The 24,500-nt window shown below is 46.9% G+C and overlaps 1 protein-coding gene across 1 annotated transcript in view; it reads left to right on the forward strand.

Annotated features, from left to right (window-relative positions):
• Window positions 1-24,221, forward strand: part of calr3a (calreticulin 3a) — a 43,476-nt gene extending 19,255 nt beyond the window's left edge. Inside the window, exons 3-9 of the mRNA XM_038777005.1 lie at window positions 519-722; window positions 1,796-1,890; window positions 2,961-3,170; window positions 3,617-3,730; window positions 6,552-6,695; window positions 7,336-7,428; window positions 22,769-24,221. Of these exons, the coding sequence (XP_038632933.1) occupies window positions 519-722; window positions 1,796-1,890; window positions 2,961-3,170; window positions 3,617-3,730; window positions 6,552-6,695; window positions 7,336-7,428; window positions 22,769-22,975 (1,067 nt within the window). The 3' untranslated portion in view covers window positions 22,976-24,221. The remainder of the gene's footprint in view (window positions 1-518; window positions 723-1,795; window positions 1,891-2,960; window positions 3,171-3,616; window positions 3,731-6,551; window positions 6,696-7,335; window positions 7,429-22,768) is intronic.
• The last annotated feature ends 279 nt before the right edge of the window (window positions 24,222-24,500 follow it).

Consider the following 24,500-nt stretch of genomic DNA (forward strand, 5'->3'; position numbering starts at 1 on the left):
GTTTATGTTATTGTTATTATTATAAAAACTTGCAAATACCTTAATAAAATATTTTTAAAAAAAGAAACCCCGTACAACCGTGGCAAGTCAGTTGTTAGTTTCTCTGTGCCTGAAGTCATGCTGCTGTTAGGACAGGCCTGTATTTGACTTGAGTCAAGTTCAATTACATTTATCTGTGTACCACTAACCCGCCTGATGTGGGTTTCTGCTGATGAAAATCGGGAGCAGTCATTTTAAAGTCTTTTGTGAATGGAGTTGGTTGGTTGGTTGTGGGCAGAGCGACTCGGTTACAGAGCAGATACATGTGAATCTGAGTTGAGCTTCTCTGTCCACTTGTTTAGGTCTCATCAAGACAATTTAAACTGACTGCACAGCATTGTATCTGCTTAATCTAGTTCTTTGTGTAATATCACTTTTATATTGGTGCCCATTGCATACTGATCACCTTGTTACTGGGTGCACAAAGTTATCCAATTAACTATTCTATGAAATTTATAAAATGTTACAATCCTTTCCAGGTATCCAGACCAGCCAGGATGCTAGATTTTATGCCCTGTCAGCACGATTTGAGCCATTCAGCAATGAGGATAAAACCCTGGTGATACAGTTCACTGTGAAGCATGAGCAGAAGATTGACTGCGGCGGTGGTTACATTAAACTCTTTCCAGCTGACTTGGATCAGGAAGCCATTCACGGAGAATCTGAATATTATCTCATGTTCGGTGAGTTCACTGGGCTTAGGTAACCAATGTTAAAGTACTTTGCGAGGAAGTTATGTTGGCTTATAAACTTATTCCATTTGACATATCACACATTCGAAAATAAAGCAGCCTCTAGATTATAATTAAGAAGTGGCAGGCAGGTAAATTCTCCCAGTGAGTCTCAGTCATCTGATTCAAATGTGGTCTAAGATTTAGCCAACTATTACTGCTTTTTACCACAGTTCATTTCTAAACTAAAAATTCAATTAATCTACAGTGATCCCCTCTTCAGTCCCCATGCGAAGTCCATGAGTAATTTAGTGCCTGAAGCATTCTTCGCAAGGAACTGACTAGGCCCATATAGATATTATGTGCTGCAATATTGCACTGGCCACAGCATTCTGTGTGTCATACTAGCATTTACTATACACACATTCCATGTGTATTAATTAATGGGAGGAGCCGGTTTAGCTCAGTTGACTGAACAGCTGATTTGTGATGCAGAGTGAGGCCAACAGCAGTTCAATTCCCGTACCGGCTTAACTTTATACATGAAGGCCTGCCTTCAGCATGGTAGCATAGTGGTTAGCACAATTGCTTCACAGCTCCAGGTTCCCAGGCTCGATTCCCGACTTGGGTCACTGTCTGTGTGGAGTCTGCACGTTCTCCTCGTGTGTGCGTGGGTTTGCTCCAGTTTCCTCCCACAGTCCAAAGATGTGCAGGTTAGGTGGATTGGCCATGCTAAATTGCCCTTTGTGTCCAAAATTGCCCTTGGCGTTGGGTAGGGTTTCTGGGTTGTGGGGATAGGGTGGACGTGTGGGCCTGGGGAGGGTGCTCTTTCCAAGAGCTGGTGCAGACTCAATGGGCCGAATGGTCTCCTTCTGCACTGTAAATTCTATGATTCTCAACCTTGCACCTATGGTGATCCTCAGGTTAAATCATAGAATCCCTACGATGGTGGTGGGGGGGGGGGGTTGTGCCACCATGCCACCCCTAAATAAATCACCAAATAAATGCTGCAGTTTTCTTCCTTTTTTTTCAAGAATCAAATTGAACATGAATTGAAAAATATGTCTGTTTTCATTGCACCTAAGGTCCCGATATTTGTGGATACTCAACAAAGAAAGTACATGTAATTATCAACTACAAAGGCAAAAACCATCTAATCAAGAAAGACATTAAGTGCAAGGTGTGTATTAATTTATAAGCTACCTGTACCATTGCCAAAACATGCCTGTGCGCGAAGTGATGTGGAGTAAGGAAAATGACGAATTAGGTGGGCTGGTCAAGTGATTGGATGAAAAAGCTGGTTTTCGGGAGCGTCTAAAAAGAGGAGAGGGAGACTAAGAGTTTGAGGGAGGAAAATCCAGAAAGTGGAGGAGGTTGAAGGCATGGCTGCAAATTAAAGAGTTGAAATGGACAAAGAGGCTGCAGTCTGACGAACGGAATGTTTGTAGGATTATAAATATTCAATGGGAAAAGAGCAAATTCTCCTGCCATTTGTTCTCCTGTTGGTGAGCCATACTGATGGCGATGGCAAAGCAGGTTTTCCACCTGGGACCTTGACCAAGGAACAATATGGGAACTGGGAAACCAGGGAATGAGAAATGTTCAGAGGGTTTCAAATGAGCAGCAAATGCCATTGGAATGGGGATGGAGTCCAGTTCTACTCCAATCTGCATTAATCAGACAAGTGCCAAATGGATGAAATATCTTTAAGCATGGGGAAAGGCGAACAAAAGGGAAAACCATGCCTGGGTGGTCCCATACCACAAACAGCAAGGCCATTAAAAAGTTTCAATTTAATCTCTGCAACCTTCCAATGACAATCATACATACAATTCTTTACACATTTCCCCATTCTTACCAGAATCTGCTTGACTCCTCTCTGAGAGGGGGTGACAAAGCACAAACTTTGGGACAGCAATACTTTGTGATCAAATTGGTTTGTTAGATCCCATACAAGTGTGTTGACACTACTGTAAGCACCATTTGTTTTTGTTCTTTAAAAAATAAAAAAAATAAAAAATTTATAGTATCAATTCAGTTTTCCAATTAAGGGGCAATTTAGCATGTCCAATTCGCCTACCCTGCACATCTTTGGGTTGTGGGGGCGAAACCCACGCACACACTGGGAGAATGTGCAAACTCCACACTGACAGAGACCCAGAGCCGGGATCGAACCTGGGACCTCGGCGCCATGAGATAGCAGTGCTAACCACTGCACCACCGTGCTGCTCTTGTTTTTGTTCTTTGCAGGACGATGAGTTGACCCACCTGTACACGCTGATCATCAAACCTGATCAGACATATGAAGTTAAGATTGACAACGCAAAGGTGGAGTCGGGTAATCTGGAAAATGACTGGGACCTCCTGCCAGTAAAGAAAATCAAGGATCCTAAAGTGACGAAGCCAGAGGACTGGGATGACCGAGAGACAATTGATGATGTTGATGACAAAATGCCAGAGGTGAGATTGGAGAACTATGAGCAGCAGTTGCTTTGGTCTCCATGTGATTGTTGTTCATCCATCAGGTGTTGTTGTGCAAGTAGCCGTTCCCAAATATTACAGAAACTTATTATCTAGTATCATAATCCGCCAGAGCAAGCTTCTGCCATTATACATAATGGAAAGTCATTGAGAGGGGAGATGGAAGGTTGGAAAACCCAGACTGATATTGCACCTCCCACTGACTACGTAGACTAGGACAGTGCATCACTTGGTGTTGAGGAACTTGACTTGTCCTCAATTATCTGCAGTGATAACTCTACAATAGGTAAAAAGCTTTATCTAGGAATAAACTGAGCGAGTTAATGAGGGCAATGATTAAATTGATGGAGCTGCTAACTATTCCAGTGCAGGTAATAATTGTCTGATCTGACAACAGCATTCTTCATATCTACTGACAAATGCAGGATTGGGATACACCTGAGAACATTCCAGACCCAGATGCCAAAAAACCTGAGGATTGGGATGAAGAAATGGATGGAGAGTGGGAGCCTCCAGTGATCCCAAACCCAGAGTACAAGGTATGGAAGTAAAATTGTTCGTATTACAGAAAATTTACAGAATAGAAACCAGATATTTGGTTCCACTCACATTCATTTAACCCTATTAGCATATCTTGTGATGCAATTATTTAGCTTTCCCTTAAATGCATCTTTGCCGCAACAACGATACATTAGTAAGTTCAACATTCTGACATATGGAATCCTGAGCTATTTATATAGAAGCACATGGTACAAAAGCCTTATGAACCTAAAAAATGTTTGATCACAGCTTGAATTTTGTGTCCAATTCTGGGCACCAGGCTTTGGAGAGGGTACAGAAGAGATTCATTATGTGGTTTCATGGATGAGGGTAAAATCTCGGGTTCTTTCGCTTCAAAAAAAGACTCCAGGAGATTGGATAAGAATTCCTTAAAATCATTCCGGGTTTAGACGAGAGTAAATAGAGAGAAACTTTTTCCAAAGGCTGAAAGGTGGATAACCATAGGGCACAGATTAAAGGTAATTGGCAAAAGAACCAAGGTGGGATTCTCCAATGGGCTATGTTCCTGAAGAAAGTCCTGAATGATTCGCCTACCTGCAGGGGGCTAGCACGGCCACGGAGTGTTTCTCGCAGCTCTGGCTGCGGATACGGGGCCCTGCATTTCCGGTCGGGAGTCCGCGTGTGCGCACGCCGGAGGCCTGCAGCGGCCACCCCGTGGGACGTGGCAGACTCAGCCACGCATACCGACACCAGAAATGTAGGCCCCCTGAGATCGCATGGGTCCGTGACACCCGATCACACCCCTGGGGGTCCATGAGGCTCCCGCCCCACCAGGGCGGCCGCACAGCTGTTCCCGACGGCCGCTAGGTGGTTAGAGCCACGCCGTCGGGAACTCGGCCAGTTTTCCTCGGAGACCGGTTTCGCGATCGCGATTTCAGCGCGGTGGCTCGGACAATCCAGCCCCAGGTCTAATGAGTGGTTATGATATTGAATGCACTGTCTGATAAGGTGATGGATACTGATTCACAAGCAAATTGGATAAATACTTGCAAGGGGAAAAAAAATGTCAGGGATCTGGAGAAAGAGTGGGGCAGTGGGAATAACTGGATTGCCCTTCAAAAGAGATAGGATATATTTGTGGAAGAAGTGTGGAAGATTTTAGTTTAGACGGGCAGCATGGTTGGGGAGGGCTGAAGGGCCTGTTCCTGTGCTGTACTTTTCTTTGTTCTTTGTTCTTGATGGACTGAATGACAACCTCCTGTTCTGTAATATCCCAAGTCTCTAACCGCTTTCTGGGTAAAGAGGTTTCTTGTGTCTATTACTGTCAGCAAAAGAAGGGAAATGGGGAAGGGGTTTATTAGTGAAGATTTTACATTTGTGACCCTTAGTATTGATCTTCCCACAAATGGAAATATCTTCTCTACATCTACCTTGTCAAACCACAAACCACTCCCATTATGTTGAATACCTCTTTCTAGATAAAAGAGTAGTTATTATCTCAGTTCCGGTGTATTCCTTCTCTACTGCCTTTATATCCTTTTTGTAATAAGGAGAACATAACTGTTCAGTTTTTAAAAGAATATAAATTTAGAGTACCCAATTCTTTTTTTTTCCAATTAAGGGGCAATTTAGCATGGCCAATTCACCTACCCTCCACATATTTGGGTTGTGGGGGTGAGATCCACGCAGACACAGGGAGAATGTGCAAACTCCACACGGAGAGTCGGCCGGGGCTGGGACCGAACCTGCGTACTAGGTGCCGTGAGGCAGCATTGGTAACCACTGGGCCTCCGTGCCGCCTCCACTTTGGCAATAAATTAGGCAGCAGTTAATGTCCATTCTTCCCAAATACAATGGCATATGTTAAGGCTTTAAACACTTTCTCTACTGTGTAGCTGCATACACTTACAGTACAACCCTGTACAGCGAGTAGCTCTTATCCTGCTGTTATCAACTGGGGTAAGGCATAACTCTAAAATTGAAAGATCTTAACAGAAACAAGATGTACATTTTTGTCGGCTATGAATAGAATATACAAAATATTTGCAAAATGTTAAGTTTGAAACATGTTGAATGCGGTTTCTTTTGAGTTGTTAAACGAAGGTATTTCACAGAGAGTGGCGCAGTGGTTAGCACTGCTGCCTCACGCCGCGGAGAACTTCGATTCCAGCCTCGGGTCACCATCCATGTGGAGTTTGCTCATTCTTCCCGTATCTGCATGAATCTTACCCTCACAACTCTAAGATGTGCAGGGTAGGTGGCTTGGCCATGTTAAATTACCCCTTCATTGGAAACTATTTTTTAAAATGTATTTCACAAGTTTTTCACTCCCCCTTTCATCCATGTAACTGAATCTATAATCGTATTTTCGTTGGTTTAATTAAGGTAGATGTAGTATAAGGGCTTCGCTATTTGCCTTATTAAAGATCTTTAGGGCAGTACTGTGGCGCAAGCGGTAAGCACGGCTGCCTCACGGCGCTGAGGTCCCAGGTTCGATCCCGGCTCTGGGTCACTGACCGTGTGGAGTTTGCACATTCTCCCCGTGTTTGCGTTGGTTTCGCCCCCACAACCCAAAGATTGGCTACGTTATATTGCCCCTTAATTGGAAAAAATGAATTGGATACTCTAAATTAAAAAAAAAAAAGAAAATAGATCTTTATTTTTCATAGCCCTACGAAGTAGAATACTGTAGCACCTAACAGAAACTGTTAAACTTGAGTGCTTGGAGTATTGGTAACAAAGGGCAGTTTCCCCTTTTGTTCAGCTTCACGCATGCATTGCCACCTTACTTTGCACACCTGGGATGTTGTATGTTGCATTAAACATTGGCCAATTAAATTTTCATTTTTTAAAATCTAGGGTGAATGGAAACCAAAACAAATAAAAAATCCCAGCTACAAAGGTTCCTGGGTCCATCCAGAGATTGACAATCCTGAATATGCTCCTGACACGAACATCTACAGATTTCCGAACATCGGCGTGATTGGACTGGATCTGTGGCAGGTCAGTAATGGGCAGTGATACTGACTGGCTTCAGTATGCTTTGTGGCAATATTTACATTGGGAATACTTGGGATTGCAAACCTACTCTTCAAATATCAGGTCTGGCCTTTGTCCTATCATTAAATCAGTAGACGTGTGGAATACATAATCACAGCACTATGGCTGTCTTACAAAAGGTTACAGAGAACTCTGATTAGCATCCTTGTTGCTGACAACCCAATCTCAGTGATTGGCTTTGAAGACGATACTGAACCAGATGCCATGAGGGAGTTAGATTAATTTACGTTCTGCTGAAATCATGCAGGTTCTGTAATTCTCCAGGTTCAGGACGATGGCTTTACTGTTTAAATTCAATTCCAGCACCCCTGGTAATGAGCCACGGTGGCGCAGTGGGTAGCACGGCAGTCTCATGGCGCCGAGGTCCCAGGTTCGAGCCCGGCTCTGGGTCACTGTCTGTAAGGAGTTTGCACATTCTCCCCGTGCTTGCGTGGGTTTTGCCCCCACAACCCAAAGATGTGCAAGGTAGGTGGATTGAACATGCTAAATTGCCCCTCAATTGGGAACTCTAAATTTATTTTTAAAAAGATTTTTTAAAATAAGCAGCCAGTTCCAACACGCTATCCTAATTCTTGTTTTACAGGTGAAATCTGGTACTATTTTTGACAACTTTCTCATCACCGATGATGAAAAGTATGCAGAAGAGTTTGGCGGTCAGACATGGGGAAAAACGAAGGTGAGGTGGTTGTGAATTGGAGGTGGAATGGTGGGAGAAAGACAATCTATAAACTAATTGTATAAATATTTTGTTGCTGCAATACTTTGTCTTAAGAAAGCAGGGCACATCGATTTGTGCTTGTGATATTTAACATGCTAAGTAATATTGGTAGAGGCCAGCAATACATCCCCTCATTGCTTTGTAAAGCAGGGATTGTACCATGAAGATGAGGTGGGGGATGGGGGTGGAAGAGAGGAAAATAAAATGTAAGACAGGCCTTGGCCCTGTCAAGGGGCTGTTTAGCACAGGGCTAAATCGCTGGCTTTGAAAGCAGACCAAGCAGGCCAGCAGCACGGTTCGATTCCCGTAACAGCCTCCCCGAACAGGCGCCAGAATGTGGCGACTAGGGGCTTTTCACAGTAACTTCATTTGAAGCCTACTCGTGACAATAAACGATTTTCATTTCATTTAATTTCAAGTCTATGAATTATTTTAAGCAGGGATATTGCTTTACTTTTTGCCTTTTCCCCTTCCATTCATTGGAATGTCTTTGCCTGTCTGGCACCTTATCTCATGATGGTGTGAACGCAAAAGCAGATTGGACTGAAGTGTCAGAGCTGAGCCTGGTCCTGTTCTTAACTGACTCTCACATGCCAACTTTCCAACTGAAGACAATATAGAATGATTTAAAACACTAATGTTATTTTTTAGTCCCACCCCTTCCGCACATCTCCTAGGAATGCTGGGCCAAATTCCAATGCCCCTGTTGTAATCATAGGCAAAACAGAACAGAAGGCAGCCATTTTGACCTCGTGAGTCTGCAGTGGCTCTTTTGAAGAGCAATTCAGTTGGTCCTGCTTCCCGAGCTTTCAACAAATCATTGCAATTTTTTTCTCCTTAGTATTTCTCCAACACTCTTTTGAAAGATACAATTGAATCTATATCCACCATCTTATTGGGCAGTGCATTCCAAATCCTAGCATGCCGTTTTTTTTAAGAAAATGTTTTATTGAAGCATTTATAATTTTCACAATTTAACATGTTGACATTTCTAAAACAACCGTGCGGGTCAACGCACAAATTACCCCCTAAAAGAACAACAAACAAACCATGTCCCCCACTTCTTCTCCCGCCCTGTCCCCAGTTACCCATGTACTAAGTTCCCTGTCCTTATTTAACATTACCATGCCTCATGTTCCCCCCCTCCTGCCTTTTCCCTTTTCCCCCCCCTTACTGCTGACGTTCAATTTTTGTCAAAGAAATCGATGAACAGCTGCCAACTCCGGACGAATCCCTGTATTGATCCTCTCAGAGCGAACTTGATTTTCTCCAGACTGAGAAACCCTACCATATCGATGACCCACACTCCTGATTTTGGGGCTCCGAGTCCTTCCATCTCAGCAAGATCCGTCTCCGGGCCACCAAGGAGGAGAAGGCCAGGATATCCGCCTCCCCCACAGCCCTTTGCCCCTGGATCCTCTGACACCCAAATATTGCCAATTTTGGAGTTACCCTACCTTCCAGGACTTCTGACATAACATCCGCAAACCCCTGCCAGAATTCCCTCAGTTTTGGACATGCCTAAAACATATGGACATGGTTGACCGGACTAACCCAACACCGACCACATCTGTCCACCTCCTCAAAGAACCTACTCATCCAGGCTACCGTTATGTGGACCCTGTGGACTACCTTGAACTGAATCAAGCTAAGTCTAGCACAGGACGAGGACTTATTTACCTTTTTCAAGGCTTTTTCCCACAGTTCAGTTTCCAGCTCCCCTCCTAGCTCCTCTTCCCACTTCACTTCTCTGATAGGGGCCCCTTCCCACTCTAACAATTCCCTGTATATCTCCAAAACCTTCCCACCTCCACCCTCTGTTTTTGACAGCACTTTATCCTGTAGTCCCCTCAGGGGGAGGTGAGGAAAGCTTGGGACCTTCCTCCGTACAAAGTTCCGCACTTGAAGATACCAAAACCTGTTCCCACCCGGCAAATCAAACTCCTCCTCTAATGTCGCCAAGGTCGGAAAGCTCTCCTGGATAAATAGATCCTCAAAACTCTCAAACCCTGCCTGCTGCCATACCTTTAAAGCAGTGTTCTTCAAACTTTTTTCCCGGGGACCCATTTTTACCAACCCGGCCGACCTTCGGGACCCAACTGGCCGTCCTTCGCGACCTACGTCGGCTGACATTTGTGACCCACGCCAGCCGACCTGAGCGACCCACCATTTTCTCTTGCCTTGTTTGCTGCTGATAAAAATGGAGAAAATGGTTTTGGGTCCCTTTGGCCCTCGTACACGCTCCTCCAATGGAACCTGTTAGATGAAGGTGAAGCCTTCCGGTGTCGGAAAGTATGGAGTCTCCATCTGTCCAAAGTTCTGCATTTCTTCCGTAAAATGTTATTAAATAACCCCCCCCCCCCCCCCCCCCCCCCCCCCCCCCCCCCCCCCCCCCCCCGGAACTTGTAAAAAAAAAAAAAAATAAATGAAAAAGATAAAATATAAATGAATAAAATAAATGAACAAAAAACGATTACAGAGGAACAGTACACAGATGAGCATGGAAATGCCATTGTGAAAAAGGTAATGCAAATATGAGTAATCATGATTTGCATTCTTTTTTATTCTAATATAGATGGAGACAGGAACCTTACACACACAAACTACTTACTTCATTGCACCTTTTAAAATTACTCCAGGTAATCTAGGAACAATGAAGTGAAGGCCGCTTGCAGCCGGCGTTAAGAAAAGCCGGCTGCTGCGCGGGGATTTGCGCGATCAGGAGCACCGCGGATAACAGCTCCGCGACCCTCCCGACACCCGCCCGCGACCCACCAACTTTGAAGAATACTGCCTTAAAGCCCCCATCCAGCCCCCCCCCCCCCCCCGGGACAAACTGGTGATTGTCACAGATCGGTGACCACACTGATGCCCCCTCCAGTCTCATATGCTGCCTCCATTGCCCCCACACCCTTTTGGCTGCCACCACCACCAAACTTGTACCGAGTAGGTGAGAACGTCATTGTGACAATAAAGATTATTATTATTATTCTCTGGGTGAGAGTTCAATATCTGTCACCAAGAGTGGCTCGCTAGAACCACCAGTGACTGGGTTAGCCAAGCCCTGAAGCAGCATGCAATAGACTGTTAAGTGCTCTCTCAGCCAAGAAATCAGATCTAAACTCTGTAATCCTGCAAAATCAATTGGTGAATCAAGTCCATAAACATAATAATATTCTTCATTAGCGTCATAAGTAGGCTTACATTAACACTGCAATGAAGTTACTGTGAAAATCCCCAGTTGTCATACTCCAGTGCCTGTTCAGGTACATAGAACATAGAACAGTACAGCACAGAACAGGCCCTTCGGCCCTCGATGTTGTGCCGAGCAATGATCACCCTACTCAAGCCCACGTATCCACCCTATACCCGTAACCGAACAACCCCCCCCCCTTAACCGTACTTTTTAGGACACTACGGGCAATTTTTAGCATGGCCAATCCACCTAACCCGCACATCTTTGGACTGTGGGAGGAAACCGGAGCACCCGGAGGAAACCCACGCACACACGGGGAGGACGTGCAGACTCCGCACAGACAGTGACCCAGCCGGGAATCGAACCTGGGACCCTGGAGCTGTGAAGCATTTATGCTAACCACCATGCTACCGTGCTGAGGGAGAATTCAGAATATCCAATTCACCTAATAGCACATCTTTTGGGACAGCATCTGCTTAGAATCATAGAATTTACCGTACAGATGGAGTCAATTTGGCCCATTGAGTCTGCATCATCCCGTGAAAAGAGCACCCTAATTAAGCCCACACCTCCACCGTATCCCCGTAACTCAGTAACCCCACCTTTTTGTTTTGGACACTTAAGGGCAATTTAGCATGGCCACTCCACTTAACCTGCACATCTTTTGGACTGTGGGAGGAAACCGGAGCATCCGGAGGAAACCCACGCAGACACAGGGAGAGCGTGCAGACTCTGCACAGACAGTGACCCAAGGGGAATCGAACCGTGGACCCTGGAGCTGTGAATCCGATGTGCTAACCACTGTGTTAGCTTTCTGCATCTGCATGGAGGAGCCCAAATATCTCCATCATCAATACTGTTGCCCGGCACATCACTTGAAAAGACGAGGCTGAAGCATTTTCAACTAGCTTCAGCCAGAAGTGCTGATCCACCTTGGCCTCCTCTTGTGGTCTCTAGCATCACAGATGCTAGTCTTCAGCCAATTCAATTCACTCCACGTGCTATCAGATAATGGCTGAAGGCACTGAATACTGCAAAGGCCCTGACAACACTCCAGTAATAATACTGGATACTTGTCGGCCAGATCTAGCTGTGCCCCTAGCCAAGCTGTTAGAGTGTAGATACAACACTGGCATCTACCCAGCAATGTGGAGAATTGCCCAGATATATCCTGCTCACAAAAAGCAGGACAAATGCAACCTGGCCAATTACTGCCCCATTAGTCAACTAGTAATCATTGCAAAGTGATGAAAAGGATCATCAACAGATATATCAAGCAGTACTTACTTGGCAATAACCTGCTCACTCTGACAGGGTCACTCATCAACCTCATTACAGCCTTATTCCAAAAAGGAAGGCGAGGTGAGAGTGACTGCCCTTGACATCAAAGCAGCATTAGATTGAGTGTAGCATTGAGGAGCCTTAGCAAAACTCTAGTCAATGGGATAAGGGGCAAAACTCTCATACCCTGGCACAGAGGACGATGGTTGTGGTTGTTGGAGATCAATCATTTGAGTCCAGGGACATCACAGTAAGAACTCCTCGGTAGTTGCTTCATCAGTTTAACTTTTATTTTTAAAAATAAATTTAGAGTATCCAATTATTATTTTCCAATTTATGGGCACTTTTAGTGTGGCCAATCTGCCTAACCTGCACATCTTTGGGTTGTAGGGGTGAAAACCCCACATGGGGAAGATACCGAAACCAGGCAGACATGGGGAGAATAAGCAAATTCCACACAGTCAGTGACCCGGGGCTGGGATCGACCCTGGGTCCTCATCGCCGTTAGCAGCAGTGCCACCACTGTGATGCCCATTGTTGCTTCACCAGTGACCTTCCCTCCATCATAATGTCAGAAGTGGGGATGATCGTGGTTGATGATCGCGGCAAATGTGCAGATCTGTTCAAATCTAATCAGATACTGAATCAGTCTGTGTCTAAATGCAATAAGACCGCAGCAACATTCAGGCTTGGGCTAATAAATAGCAAGAAATATTCACTCTATACTCGAGGCAGGTAATGACCAGCTCTGATAAGAGAATCTTACCATCTCCCCATGACATTCAATGGCATTACCATTGATAAATTCCCAACTATCAACATCCTGAGGATCACCATTGATCAAAAACTGAACTGGTCCAGCTATGTAAATACTGTAGCTACAATGACAGGTCAGAGGCTAGTAATTCTGCAGTGATTAACCTAACTCCTGACTCCTCAAAGTCTGCCCATAATCTACAAGACCCAAGTCAGGAGCGTAATCCAGGAGAAGCAGCCCACTTGATTGGCCTCCTGTCCACCACCTCAAACATTCACTCCCATCACCACTGACACACAGTAGCAGCAGTGTATACCATCTGCAAGATACACTGCAGGAACTTACCAGAGCTCCTTCACAACACCTTCCAAACCCACAACCTTAATTACCTAGAAGGACAAGGACAGCAGATGCAAGGGAACACCTACAAGTTCCCCCCAAGACGCTCACGATTCTGACTTGGAAATATATCGCTCTTCCTTCATTGTTGCTGGGTCAAAACCTGGAACATCTTAACAGCACGGTGGGTGTACCTGCCATCGTCGAGATGCTCCGGGTCCAGGGGGTAATTGATGGAACGCATGTCACATTGCGTGCAACGGGGCATCAAGGATATGAAAAGGTTCCACTCCCTAAATGTTCAGCTAGTGTGCAACCATTGCTTCTGAAACACGTGTGTGCATGCTTCCCAGGGAGCATGCATAACAGCTAAATCCTGGGACACTTTGAGGACCACCCAGGATGACGGGTTGGCTCTTGGGGAATAAGGGATACCCGTTGAGGTCCTGGCTGATGACACCAGTGCGGTGGCCGGAGACTAAGGTGGGGATACGATAAAATGAGGCTCTTGTCATTGAGCGGTGCATTGGAGTGCTGAAAATGCATTTCCAATGCCTGGACCACTCTGGTGCTGCACTGCAATTCAACCCCCCCCCCCCCCCCCCCCCCCCAACCCAAAGGAGAGTCCCCAGCTTTGTGGTGGTCTGCTGTACCTTCCACAACCTGGCACAGCAGCGGAGGGACCAGGAGGGGATGGAGTTGGAGCCTGGGGAGGAGCTGCAGGTGGAGCCGGAGGACGGGCAGTGGCAAGGATCTGGCATGCCCAGAGGACCAGCGAGACCCTCAACCTCACCTGATTCTCACACCCCCAGTGATCCTCTCCTTGATCTTACGTGGTCTACTGCTAGATCATAGTGTGTCCCAGGATGCAGGTCAGAGGTGGAGGCAGCTTTGTTGCCCATGGCAGACGTCCTCTGGAGGGCCTGGAGTCAGAGGGCTGTCTGACTTACTGGTGTCGCAGGTGCCACCCTGCTCTGCCCGCTGCCCTTGAGATGCACCAGTGTCGGGGGGAGGGGGGGGGGGGGGGGGGGATTCAGAAGAACTGGAGCCCGCTGTCATCTTTGCTAGCCGGCCCCAGGTTGGCCTTCAGCACTTGCTCCTCTCTGGTGGTGCCTATGGAGCCTGGGGTCTCCATGGGATAGGGGGCAGCTGGAGTGAGCTCCAGAGGCTTCTGCATCATCTTGTTCTGCCAGTCCAAGCGGCTCCTCATTGCCTTCACCGTGGTGTCCATGCTCCTCAGTGGCAGGGCCACACTCCAGCAATGTCCACCTGCACATGGGACATGTCCCATAGCGTCCGGGACGTGATGTCGAGGCCCTCAGCCATGGTCATCACAGACTGAGCCATGCCTTGGACATCACCGCTCAAGGCGCTGATGTTGTACTTTGGCCTTTCCGTTGCTGTTGCCACCCATCTGTGTTGGCCTCGGTGCCATGCATTGTCGGCATCATCTCCTGCGGCCATAGCCTTTGGGACTTCTCCAATCGGCTGTGCACTCACTGGAATGCACTGACATCCCCACCTGAATCGCATGGCTGTGCCCTATCATCTGCATCAGCTCTGGAATAACCTTGTCCAGAGGCTGAGCATCTGATTGGGACTCAACTGAGTCCTGGGATCCAGCAGACCTCTGACTGCTGACTCCTTTGGATGTTTCAGCCTCCACCTGATCTGCTTCAGCAACTGTGGTGCTCACCAGATGGTGCCCCAGAAGTCTGCCACATGTCACCCGCCGAGGTGTTTATCTCTGCGCTGGTGGAAATTGGGGATGATAGCTGTGATGCTTCAATGGTGTTCTCCTCGAGTCTTTTCTGAGGTGGTCTTTTGGATGGTGGAGCATTAAGGAAGGACTCGGGATGGCCTGGCCCCACAAGATGGAGATCCTGCGAGACAATGGACCTGTGAGCAGTGAGAGGGAAGGATCATTTTGTCTCCCTCGAGACAGGTCATCTGGGTGAAGGGGACTGGATCCTCACTTCTGCGGCACAGGCCAACCTCGCTGTTGATGACTGCCCTTTCCTCGGACAACCCCGTGATCTCCAGGGCCTGGTCCTCATCGGGGGTAAGGACTCTAATCTCCACCCTTTCCCTGCGGGGACAAAGAGAGGGCATTGTGAGCCACACACTTTATGGGTCAGGGGGGTCTATAGCAGGTGGCATGGTGGGCACAATACCTGGACATGAAGAGGTTGTGCTGGGGTGCTGAGAAACAAGCACAAAGATCTGTACAAAGATATGGGGAAGGTGATGGGAGTTGGAGGCTGGGTTATGGGAGGATGCCCTGAGGTGACTCGATGTATCCTCGTCATGTGCCAGGCTTAGTCTGAAACAATTTAAGGTGGTCCACACGGCACATGACTGTGGCGCGAATGAGCAGGTTCTTTAAAGGGATGGAGGATAGGTGTGGGCAGTGTGTGAGTGGGCCTGCAAATCATGTCCATATGTTTTGGGCATGTCCGAAGCTTGGGATTCTGGCAGGGGTTTGCTGATGTCACGTCGGAGATATTGAAGGTAAAGGTGGTTCCGAGTCCAGAAGTGGCGGTTTTGGTGTGTCAGAAGTTCCGGGAGTCCGGCGGGAGAGAGAGGCCGATATCTTGGCCTTTGCCTCCCTGGTAGCCCGGAGACGGATCTTGTTAGCATGGAGGAACTCTGAGCCCCCGCAGTCGGGGGTGTGGGTTAGTGACATGGCTGGGTTTCTCAGGCTTGAGAAGATGAAGTTCGCCCTGAGGGGACCGGTGCTAGGGTTTGCCCGAAGGTGGCGGCCGTTTATCGACTTCTTGGGGAAAAATTAAACTGTCAGCGGTGGTGGTTGAGGGGAGGCATAGGGAGTTGGGGAAGGTTGATGGGGAATTGGGGTTGGGGAGTTTATGTAAGCCGTGTTGGCTGGGTTTTGTTGTTTGTTTGGTGTGTGGATGTTTATTTTGTTAAAATTTATAATATAAATGCCTCAATAAAATATTTTTTTTAAAAAAGATATGGGGAAGTTGTTGGTAATTTCCCCCTCCTTTGAGGTGGCAGGTGGAATTGATGCCAGGAGAGAGGTGGTAACTTACCCTTGCAGCTCGGTTGAGGTCGGTGGTCGTCTTCTGACAATGGAAGCTGGGTCTCCTTGTTCTGCCACCCACACCGACAGCCACTGCTACTGCTTCCCAGGTGGTATTGATGGCCCTGCTGCTGGTCCACTGACCCCCTCGGGGGAACAACATGTCCCATCTCGACGGGGTCGGGAAGCCTGGCCAGGCCGGAATCCCCAAAGCGAGGACCAGATCAGCCTGCTGCCATGCTTGGGTGTGAATGGTGAGGGAGTGTTTAAAAGCAGCTGCCCCTTGTTAGCAGTGAGATGCTGAGGTGCTAGTCTGGCAAATCAGATGGTGAGACCGCCAGTAATGGCAAGAAGATCATGGGGGCTCATGTCACAAAGTGCTGTTAAATACGAGCCGCGATCTTGCCCTCACAGCCGTCGAGAATCACACTGTCCATCACGCATGTTTCCATTAGATTGCGCCCCAGGCTACAACAAATGCAAACACAAGGTGAGGAAAACCTGCAGTGGTGGAAAGCTTTGGGAATCACAGCTCTAAGCTTGCCTGTTCATTAAATCAAAATGTCAGCCCGCCTATTTGTCATTCTTCAGTTAAACCCAGACGTTGGTGGGTTAGAGCTGCGTTCCTGAAGCTCTTCAAACTTATGCACACTTATGGCCTCCTCAACCATGTTAAAATTCCTAATGTTTGTACAAATTAGTTTACCACTTTTCCCCTTGAAATGGGGGCCTCGTCCTTTGTTACTGAAGAGAAACAGGTTGTGGGGTCTATATTATCTAGTCCCTTGAAGAACAGAAATTCTACCACATATCAACCATCTCTTTTCTAATGAGAATATGCCAATTTACATAATCCCTCCATTCCTTCGCTTTCCTCCTGTATTCTTTCAAAAGCTGCAATTTTCTCTTTGGCAGAGAGCACAAATGCACACATTAGTGTGATCACACCAATCATTTCATAAAATGGAAGACTTGTCAGTACTGATATTTTAATACATCCCAATATTTGATTTAGTTTGTTTAGCCACCAAGCATTTCCAGTTGAGATATATTAAAGAGCTTATTGAAATCCAAGTGTACCACATTCACTGACCCCTATCTTTGTCACCCTCAAAGGAAACCAGTAAAATTAGATTGGCAAGAGGTCCCCTTCGTGAATCTATATTTGCTTCTTTTTTTTTGCAAAAACATGCGTTATTTATAAAATTTGTTTAAACAAAATCAACACGTATCAAAAAACTACAAATGACAACAGTACCAGTGACCAGTTCCTTAACCATGTATGGTAGAACACACCGAACGACCACCTCACTGTAAACTTGACCTCCTTGAGGTACAAAAACTCCCAAGACGTAGCCATGTTGAGACACTAGGTGGTGTCGCCTGTCTCCAGTTCAGTAGAATTCGCCTCTGAGTAATCAGCGAGGCATCCGCCCCTGCACCCGTCCTCAGCTCTGTATGGTCCAACACCCCTAATATAGCTGCTAACGGACAGGTCTCTAAATCACTATTTAGGATTGCCAATATGGTGCTGAAGAAAGAAACCCAAACACCCACCAATTTGGGACCGGACCAAAACTGGTGTGTGTGGCCTGCGGGCCCTTTCGAACACCGCTCGCACCTATCTTCAACCCCCGCAAAAATCAGACTCGTCCAGGCCTTGGTGACGTGCGCCTTAAACACCACCTTCTTGAGCTGCATCAAGCTCAACCTTGCCCAGGATGGCATAGCATTCACCCTGCGGAGGGATCACTTCACACCTTTTCCTCCAATATGGGTTGCAGCTCTTCCTCCCACCTTGCGTTCACCTCTTCGACTGAGACCTGCTCTTCTCTTCTCCCCCCCCCCCCCCCCCCCAACCAACAAGATCCACCCATATATTCCGGATGTGTTGCGCTCTTCTGACCCTGCACAGGAGAAAATCCTCTTCAATAAAGTCGGCACCTGTGCTATACACACACCACACACAGACACACACTCCTGCTTTCTCTCACCCCACCACTCCAACACCTTCTCCGCATTGGCCGCCCAGTAATAAAACATCAAATTCTGCAGTGCCAGCATCCCCACCTGCCTCTACCTCTGCAGGACCCTTGCCTAATCCAAGGAGTTCTACCTGCCCATATGAAAACCGCTATGAGCCGCTCCATCCCCTGGAAAAACGACTTGGGTAGAAAAAATGGGAGGCATTAGAAAATCACGGCACGATTTTCTCTAAATGCACTGAACCTGATCCACCAGCGACAACGGAAGGTTGTCCCACCTCTGTAGATCTGCCAGTGACAACGGAAGGTTGTCCCACCTCTGTAGATCTGCCAGCGATAACGGAAGGTTGTCCCACCTCCTGTAGATCCGCCAGCGACAACGGAAGGTTGTCCCACCTCCTGTAGATCCGCCAGCGACAACGGAAGGTTGTCCCACCTCTGTAGATCTGCCAGCGACAACGGAAGGTTGTCCCACCTCCTGTAGATCCGCCAGCGACAACGGAAGGTTGTCCCACCTCTGTAGATCCGCTCTGAGCCTGCTCGCCAGACTGGTGTAATTCAATTTGAGAAGCTGCATCCAATCCCATGCCATCTGGATCCTGAGATACCAGAAACTAGTCCCAGCCAGTCCCACCGAACGCAAACAGGAGAGGAGACAAAGGTCACCCTTGTCTTGTACGCCTGTGCAGCCGAAACAACCCCAAACTCTTGCTGTTAGTGTGCACACTGGCAGACTGAGCTTTGTACAACAGCTGCACCCACGACATAAACCCAGGACCCAACCCAAACTTTTCGAGAATTGTGAAAAGATAGCTCCACTTAACCCTATCAAACTGTTTTCTATCCAGAGAAATTATTATCTCCGGTTCTGGTCCCATCGGCAGTATAAGAACTATGTTGAGTAGCCGTCTCTTGGTGGATAAAAGTTTTCGGCCCTTCATAAAGCCTGTCTGATCTTCCCCCACTACCTCTGGGAGACGGGGTTCCAACCTCAGTACCAAGACCTTAGCCAAAAGCTTCATATCCACATTGAGTAGCGAAGTTGGGTTGTATGACTCACACTCTGTGTGATCCTTATCCTTCTTCAGGAGGAGGGAGATGGATGCTTTCCCCGGCAGGAAATCCTGCACCAGTGAATCATTAAACATCCCCAACACCAACGGGGCCAGCTGATCCGCGAACTTCTTATGAAATTTTACCGGGAACTCAACTGGCCCTGGCGCCTTCCCCGTCTGCATCTTTCCTAAAGCTGTTCGAACCTCCTCCATCCCCAATTGCACTTCCAACTCCTCCCACAATTCCTCTCCCGCCTGGGGGAGCTCCAAACTTCTTTAAAAACTGTGCCATCCTCTTCTCATCCTCTGGTGGCTCAGACCTATAAAGCCCATAAAAGGCCCCGTTCCAAAAGGAGACACCCCCCACCCCAAGGCTCCCTCACCTTTGTATCCCTATCATCTTCCTGTCGCCTTAACTAGTGGGCCAAAAGGTGGCTCGCCTTCTCCCCATATTCATACACCACCCACCGCCCGGCCCAGCCCATGGACAACAGGTCAAATTGCATTTGCGATTTATTCCTGCGTGATCCTAACTGAGGTGTTAGGTCACTCGTATACTCCTGGTCCATGTCCAAAATCTCATCCACCAGTTCCTGATGCGCCTTCCTGGCCTCCCTATCTATGTATGCCGTATACAAGATGCTCTCCCCACGAACCCCTGCCGTTAATGCCTCCCAGAAAGTTGAGGGTGAGACCGTCTCATTCTCATTCAATGCAACGTACACCTTTATGGCTCCAGAGATCTTCCCACAAAATCCAATGGCAGATAACATCCCTACATCTCGCCTCCATCCTGTGCGCTGCATCCAACATCAAGTCCACCAAATGCAGCGTGTGGTAAGAAATGATCACTGCCGGGGCGGCAGTTGCCGCAATGGTTAGCACTGGGACTGCGGCGCTGACGACCCGGGTTTGAATCCCGGCCCTGGTCACTGTCCGTGTGGAGTTTGCACATTCTCCCCATGCCTATATGGGTTTCACCCCCACAACCCAAAGATGTGCAGGTTAGGTGGATTGGGCATGTTAAATTGCCCCTTAATTGGGAAAAAACAAAATGGATACTCTAAATTTATATTAAAAAAGCAATAATCACTGCCAAATAGTCTGCGTTTTTCACCCCAGGGAGCAGGGTCCTTCCTACCCATGACAAAAAAGTAATTCCTCAAGTACACCTTGTGTACCGGGGGAGAAAAACAAAAACCCCTTGCCCCCGGGTGCATAAACCACCACAGGTCCACCCTCCTATCTCCTCCAGGAATGTGGCTAATACCCTCGCCACCTCCGAAGGGGCCATGACCTCGGCCTGGAAAGGTCCAGCTTTGGATCCAACACCCCTTTTTCCCGCTAGCTAGGTGGCCCTCAACCAATGCTCCCCTAAAAACAACCACCACCCAATCTCTCCTGACCAACTCTTCCCACCAAAGTTCCCAAACCCCAACATCATTCCCAAATTTCTCTCCCCTCCAAGCAACATGCCAATCCCCCTTCTTACAGCCCCAGCCCCCAAGAAAAAACATAACAAAAAGAGGCACAAATACCCTGTCCAAACACCCCCCCCCCCCCCCCCACAATCCATAAAGGGTTTCCGAAACAGTCCTCACACCGGTCCCAACTGCTCTCTGATGAAGGCCTCTGGTGCGTAGAAGAAATAATCTTTTGTTCATTGTGACCCGTAGTCGTGCCGCATACCATCCAAAATCGCACACCATTGCTATAAAACTTCGCCTTCCCCTTGTTGAAGACTGTTGCCACTTCGTCAGCTCAGTCCCAATATCTTGATATATCCGCACCGTGTTCCTCTCCCAATCAATATGTTTTTAAAATACATTTAGCGTACTCAACTCATTTTTTTCCAATTAAGGGGCAGTTTAGCATGGCCAGTCCACCTAACCTGCACATTTTTGGATTGTGGGGGCGAAACCCACGCAAACACGGGGAGAATGTGCAAACTCCACACGGACAGTGACCCAGAGCCGGGATCGAACCTGGGACCTTGGCGCCGTGAGGCAACAGGGCTAACCCACTGCGCCACTGTGCTGCCCCCTCCCAATCAATATTATGGTTCTTTTTTGCCCACTCCAAGACCCTCTCCTTTCTTTGGTAGCTGTGAAAGTGGATATTCACTTTCCACAATGGCTCTTTCAACCTTGCCTTCCCAATTATCTCTATCAAACCCTGGATGGGTGAATAACTCATCCCCTCCCAACAGCCAAGAAAACATCTCCGAGAGGTCCTCGGTCAGCTTCGAACCCTCCACTTCCCCCAGCAGCTCCGCCATCCTGATGTTCAACCTCCTCGACTTGTTCACAAGATCTTCAATTTTTAACCTCAGGCCTTTGTTGCTCTTCGCCACGAGCAGCAACTCTGCTTCCAACGAGGTGAACTGCCCCATATGCTGCAATAAGGTCTCCTCCACACCCTTTAACGTCTCACCTTGTGATTTTGCCACATTCGAGATCTTTACAAGCAATCGGGCCCAGAGCCTCCTCAACAGTGTTTTTAAATTATTACTTTATCTCCTTGCCTTGCCCTTCAAGCTGCCAATCCATCTGCTTGCTGAATTTTTCCAGCTCCTGCACCATCGCCACAGCCAGTGTGTCTAATGTAATGGGCGCAGGAGCCATCTTCCCTCCTTCAGGTTCTTTCAATGGGCTACCCTCCTGGGCTTTCTTCACGTTGGGCTTCTTTGTTGACGGGCGAAAGTTCTCCCAATCACTAACTGGGTTTGGACACTGAAATCCCCAGGAAAAACGGGTAAAAGGGATAAAAAACAAAAACCCTGCCACCTTTTGTGTGCCTTGCTCGTGCATGATGTCACCGACGTCCCTTGCTGAATGAATTATTGTTTGCTTTTTCTCCCGCATTAAAATCGGACATATTAAACCTGTGTTTCTCTTTCGTCGGCACAGCTTCAGATTTGCTCCAATTAGTCTGGGTGATCTCTTGCACCTACCACAAGCACCCTGCAACTAATTTTTAAAAAAAATTTAGAGTACCCAAATTTGTTTTCCAATTAAGGGGCAATTTAGCGTGGCCAATCCACCTATCCTGCACATCTTTTTGGGCTGTGGGGGCGAAACCCACGCAGACACGGGGAGAATGTACAAACTCCACATGGACAGTGACCTAGAGCCGGGATTCGAACCTGTGCCGTAGGCAGCAATGCTAACCACTGTGCCACCCTGCTGCCCCCCCCACAACTAATTTTAAACACATTCCTACCTTCTGTGTATGGTGCATGCAAACACCGTAAACCTACCCTCTGCATCATTGTTTAGGTTAAGTCCAGCTAATTTATATATTCCCAAAGGCATCTCATTGCTCGAGGAGCTGGAACCCTGATTCCCCCACCAAAGCCTTGGCCAAGCTTTAAACTGTTAATTACCCTCTGTGTCCCTTCACTGACATAAGTTTGAACAAATAAAAATCCCTATTATTTGAATATTCTGCTGACTCTGCAAATTGATGGCCCTGAATTTTACTCCTCACAAAGTGTGTAAGTCCATGATACTTGCTTCAATGTTAGCGGGAGGACGGTTTGCTGTGTTGAAGGAATGCTGTCTAGTTGGGTCTAGGTTGGGATGTGAGTTGCTCATAGGCTAACCTGTGATACCCCAATGTCTCTTTATTGCTTTTATTTAGGAGCCCGAGAAGAAGATGAAGGAAAAACAGGATGAGGAAGAAAGCAAACGTATTGCTGAGGAAGCGAAAAAGAAAGATGAGGCTGACGATGAGGATGATGAAGAGGAGGAAGGGGATGAGGAAAAGAAAGATGAGGGGGGGGAGGAGGAGGAGGAAGAAGAAGAGGATGCATCGGATGATAAAACTGCAACAAAAGATGAATTGTGAAATCTGTGTATTTCCAGTCTTGTCCATTCGTCAATGTTTTTCTGTGATTTAATCCTTTCATCAGTGTCTTCTTTTGGAGTTCCTAATTGAAATGTCTCCTGCAAAGCAAATATCATTGTTGCAAACTTGGGACTTTACGATTTCATATTACACAGTTTTTCAAATACACAACTTCACATCTTGCTGCCCTGGGAGAATCAGTCAAACTTGATGGGTGCTGGTCACTCCCGATTGAGAATTAAAATCAATTTATTGTGCCATTAATATCTTAACGGAGCCTAGCAGTGGTTGCAGTTGATTCACTGGAACCGATTGATTCACACCATACCGGGGTGAAATCTGGCTCATTTGGGAGTCTGCTACTTGTCTTTTCCTTCTTTCTTCTCTTCTGCCCCCCCCCCCCCCCCCCCCCAAAAAAAAAATGAGAAGCTGTTGGCAGCTGTTTTGTTTTTGGGAAGGCAGACTGTCTGAACCTGTGTGTCATTTCCACAGTTGAGAGAAATCCCCACAGCAAATGAGAATATTTTGCTGTGGACCTAAAGATGCTGATCTATTCCTGGGGGTAGCTTCTGAAACATTTTTTGCCATTATTTTAGGTCCTCTGCTGCTGCTGCTGAATGTCGCTGCCCGACATGGTGAATGTACTACCATGAACTGTACTGGGTGTGGATCCCATTCCTGACCAAGCATAGTGGAGCATTAATGAAGAATACAATGCTTCTTAAATTTAACAGACATCGAGGATGAAACAGTGGCTGCATGTTTTTACAGACTGGCACTATTAGTTTTGTGACAATGAGCCTGTAATGTATGTAAGTTGGCATCATTGATATAAATACCACAGCTATAGTGCATGACTGAAATGCAGGAATTGGAAAGATCAGGGAGCAATGAATGATCTTAAACCAGTTTTGGTATTTATCAAAATTATTGCATAGCTTTGTAGCTCTGCTTCAGGAACTTTGCTTCAAATGGAGGAGGAGCTGATGAATAGATTAACCATCACATTGAAACTGCATTCACATCAGTACCCGATTGAATATTCCATCTTAAATCACATTATCCGAAATTGGTGTAAATAATTGCAATCTGAGGTAATGTCCCACTTTTCAGCCGAGGTTTTGATTATTTTTGGTACCTTGCGAAAAAAAAGAAAATTGTCTTTAACTGATTTTGTAGGATCTGAATGTATTTCCAGAGACAAAAAGTTTGTTTTAAATAAACCTGTACAAAAATGTCAAAGGGATTACAGCGTATTCAGAATCATCATGACTAAAAATTCTTTCACATGATCTTCCAAGCCAGATTAAGAACTGTTCTTCCTTGTTCAATCGATGGGTTTGAGACCTGTTCCATCGCCATTTCCGAAAATCAATGTAGCTGATCTTTGAAATCACTATCCTGAAGTTGCACACTGGTGTAATATCTAATGTAGTACATGCATGCAGCAGTGTATTGCAGTGAAGGACAAATCAAAGCAGTAACACACATTTGCACTTTTGATGTAGGCCATTGAGAACAGTAA

Source organism: Scyliorhinus canicula, chromosome 18 (assembly GCF_902713615.1).
Source record: "Scyliorhinus canicula chromosome 18, sScyCan1.1, whole genome shotgun sequence".
Taxonomy (NCBI): domain Eukaryota; kingdom Metazoa; phylum Chordata; class Chondrichthyes; order Carcharhiniformes; family Scyliorhinidae; genus Scyliorhinus; species Scyliorhinus canicula.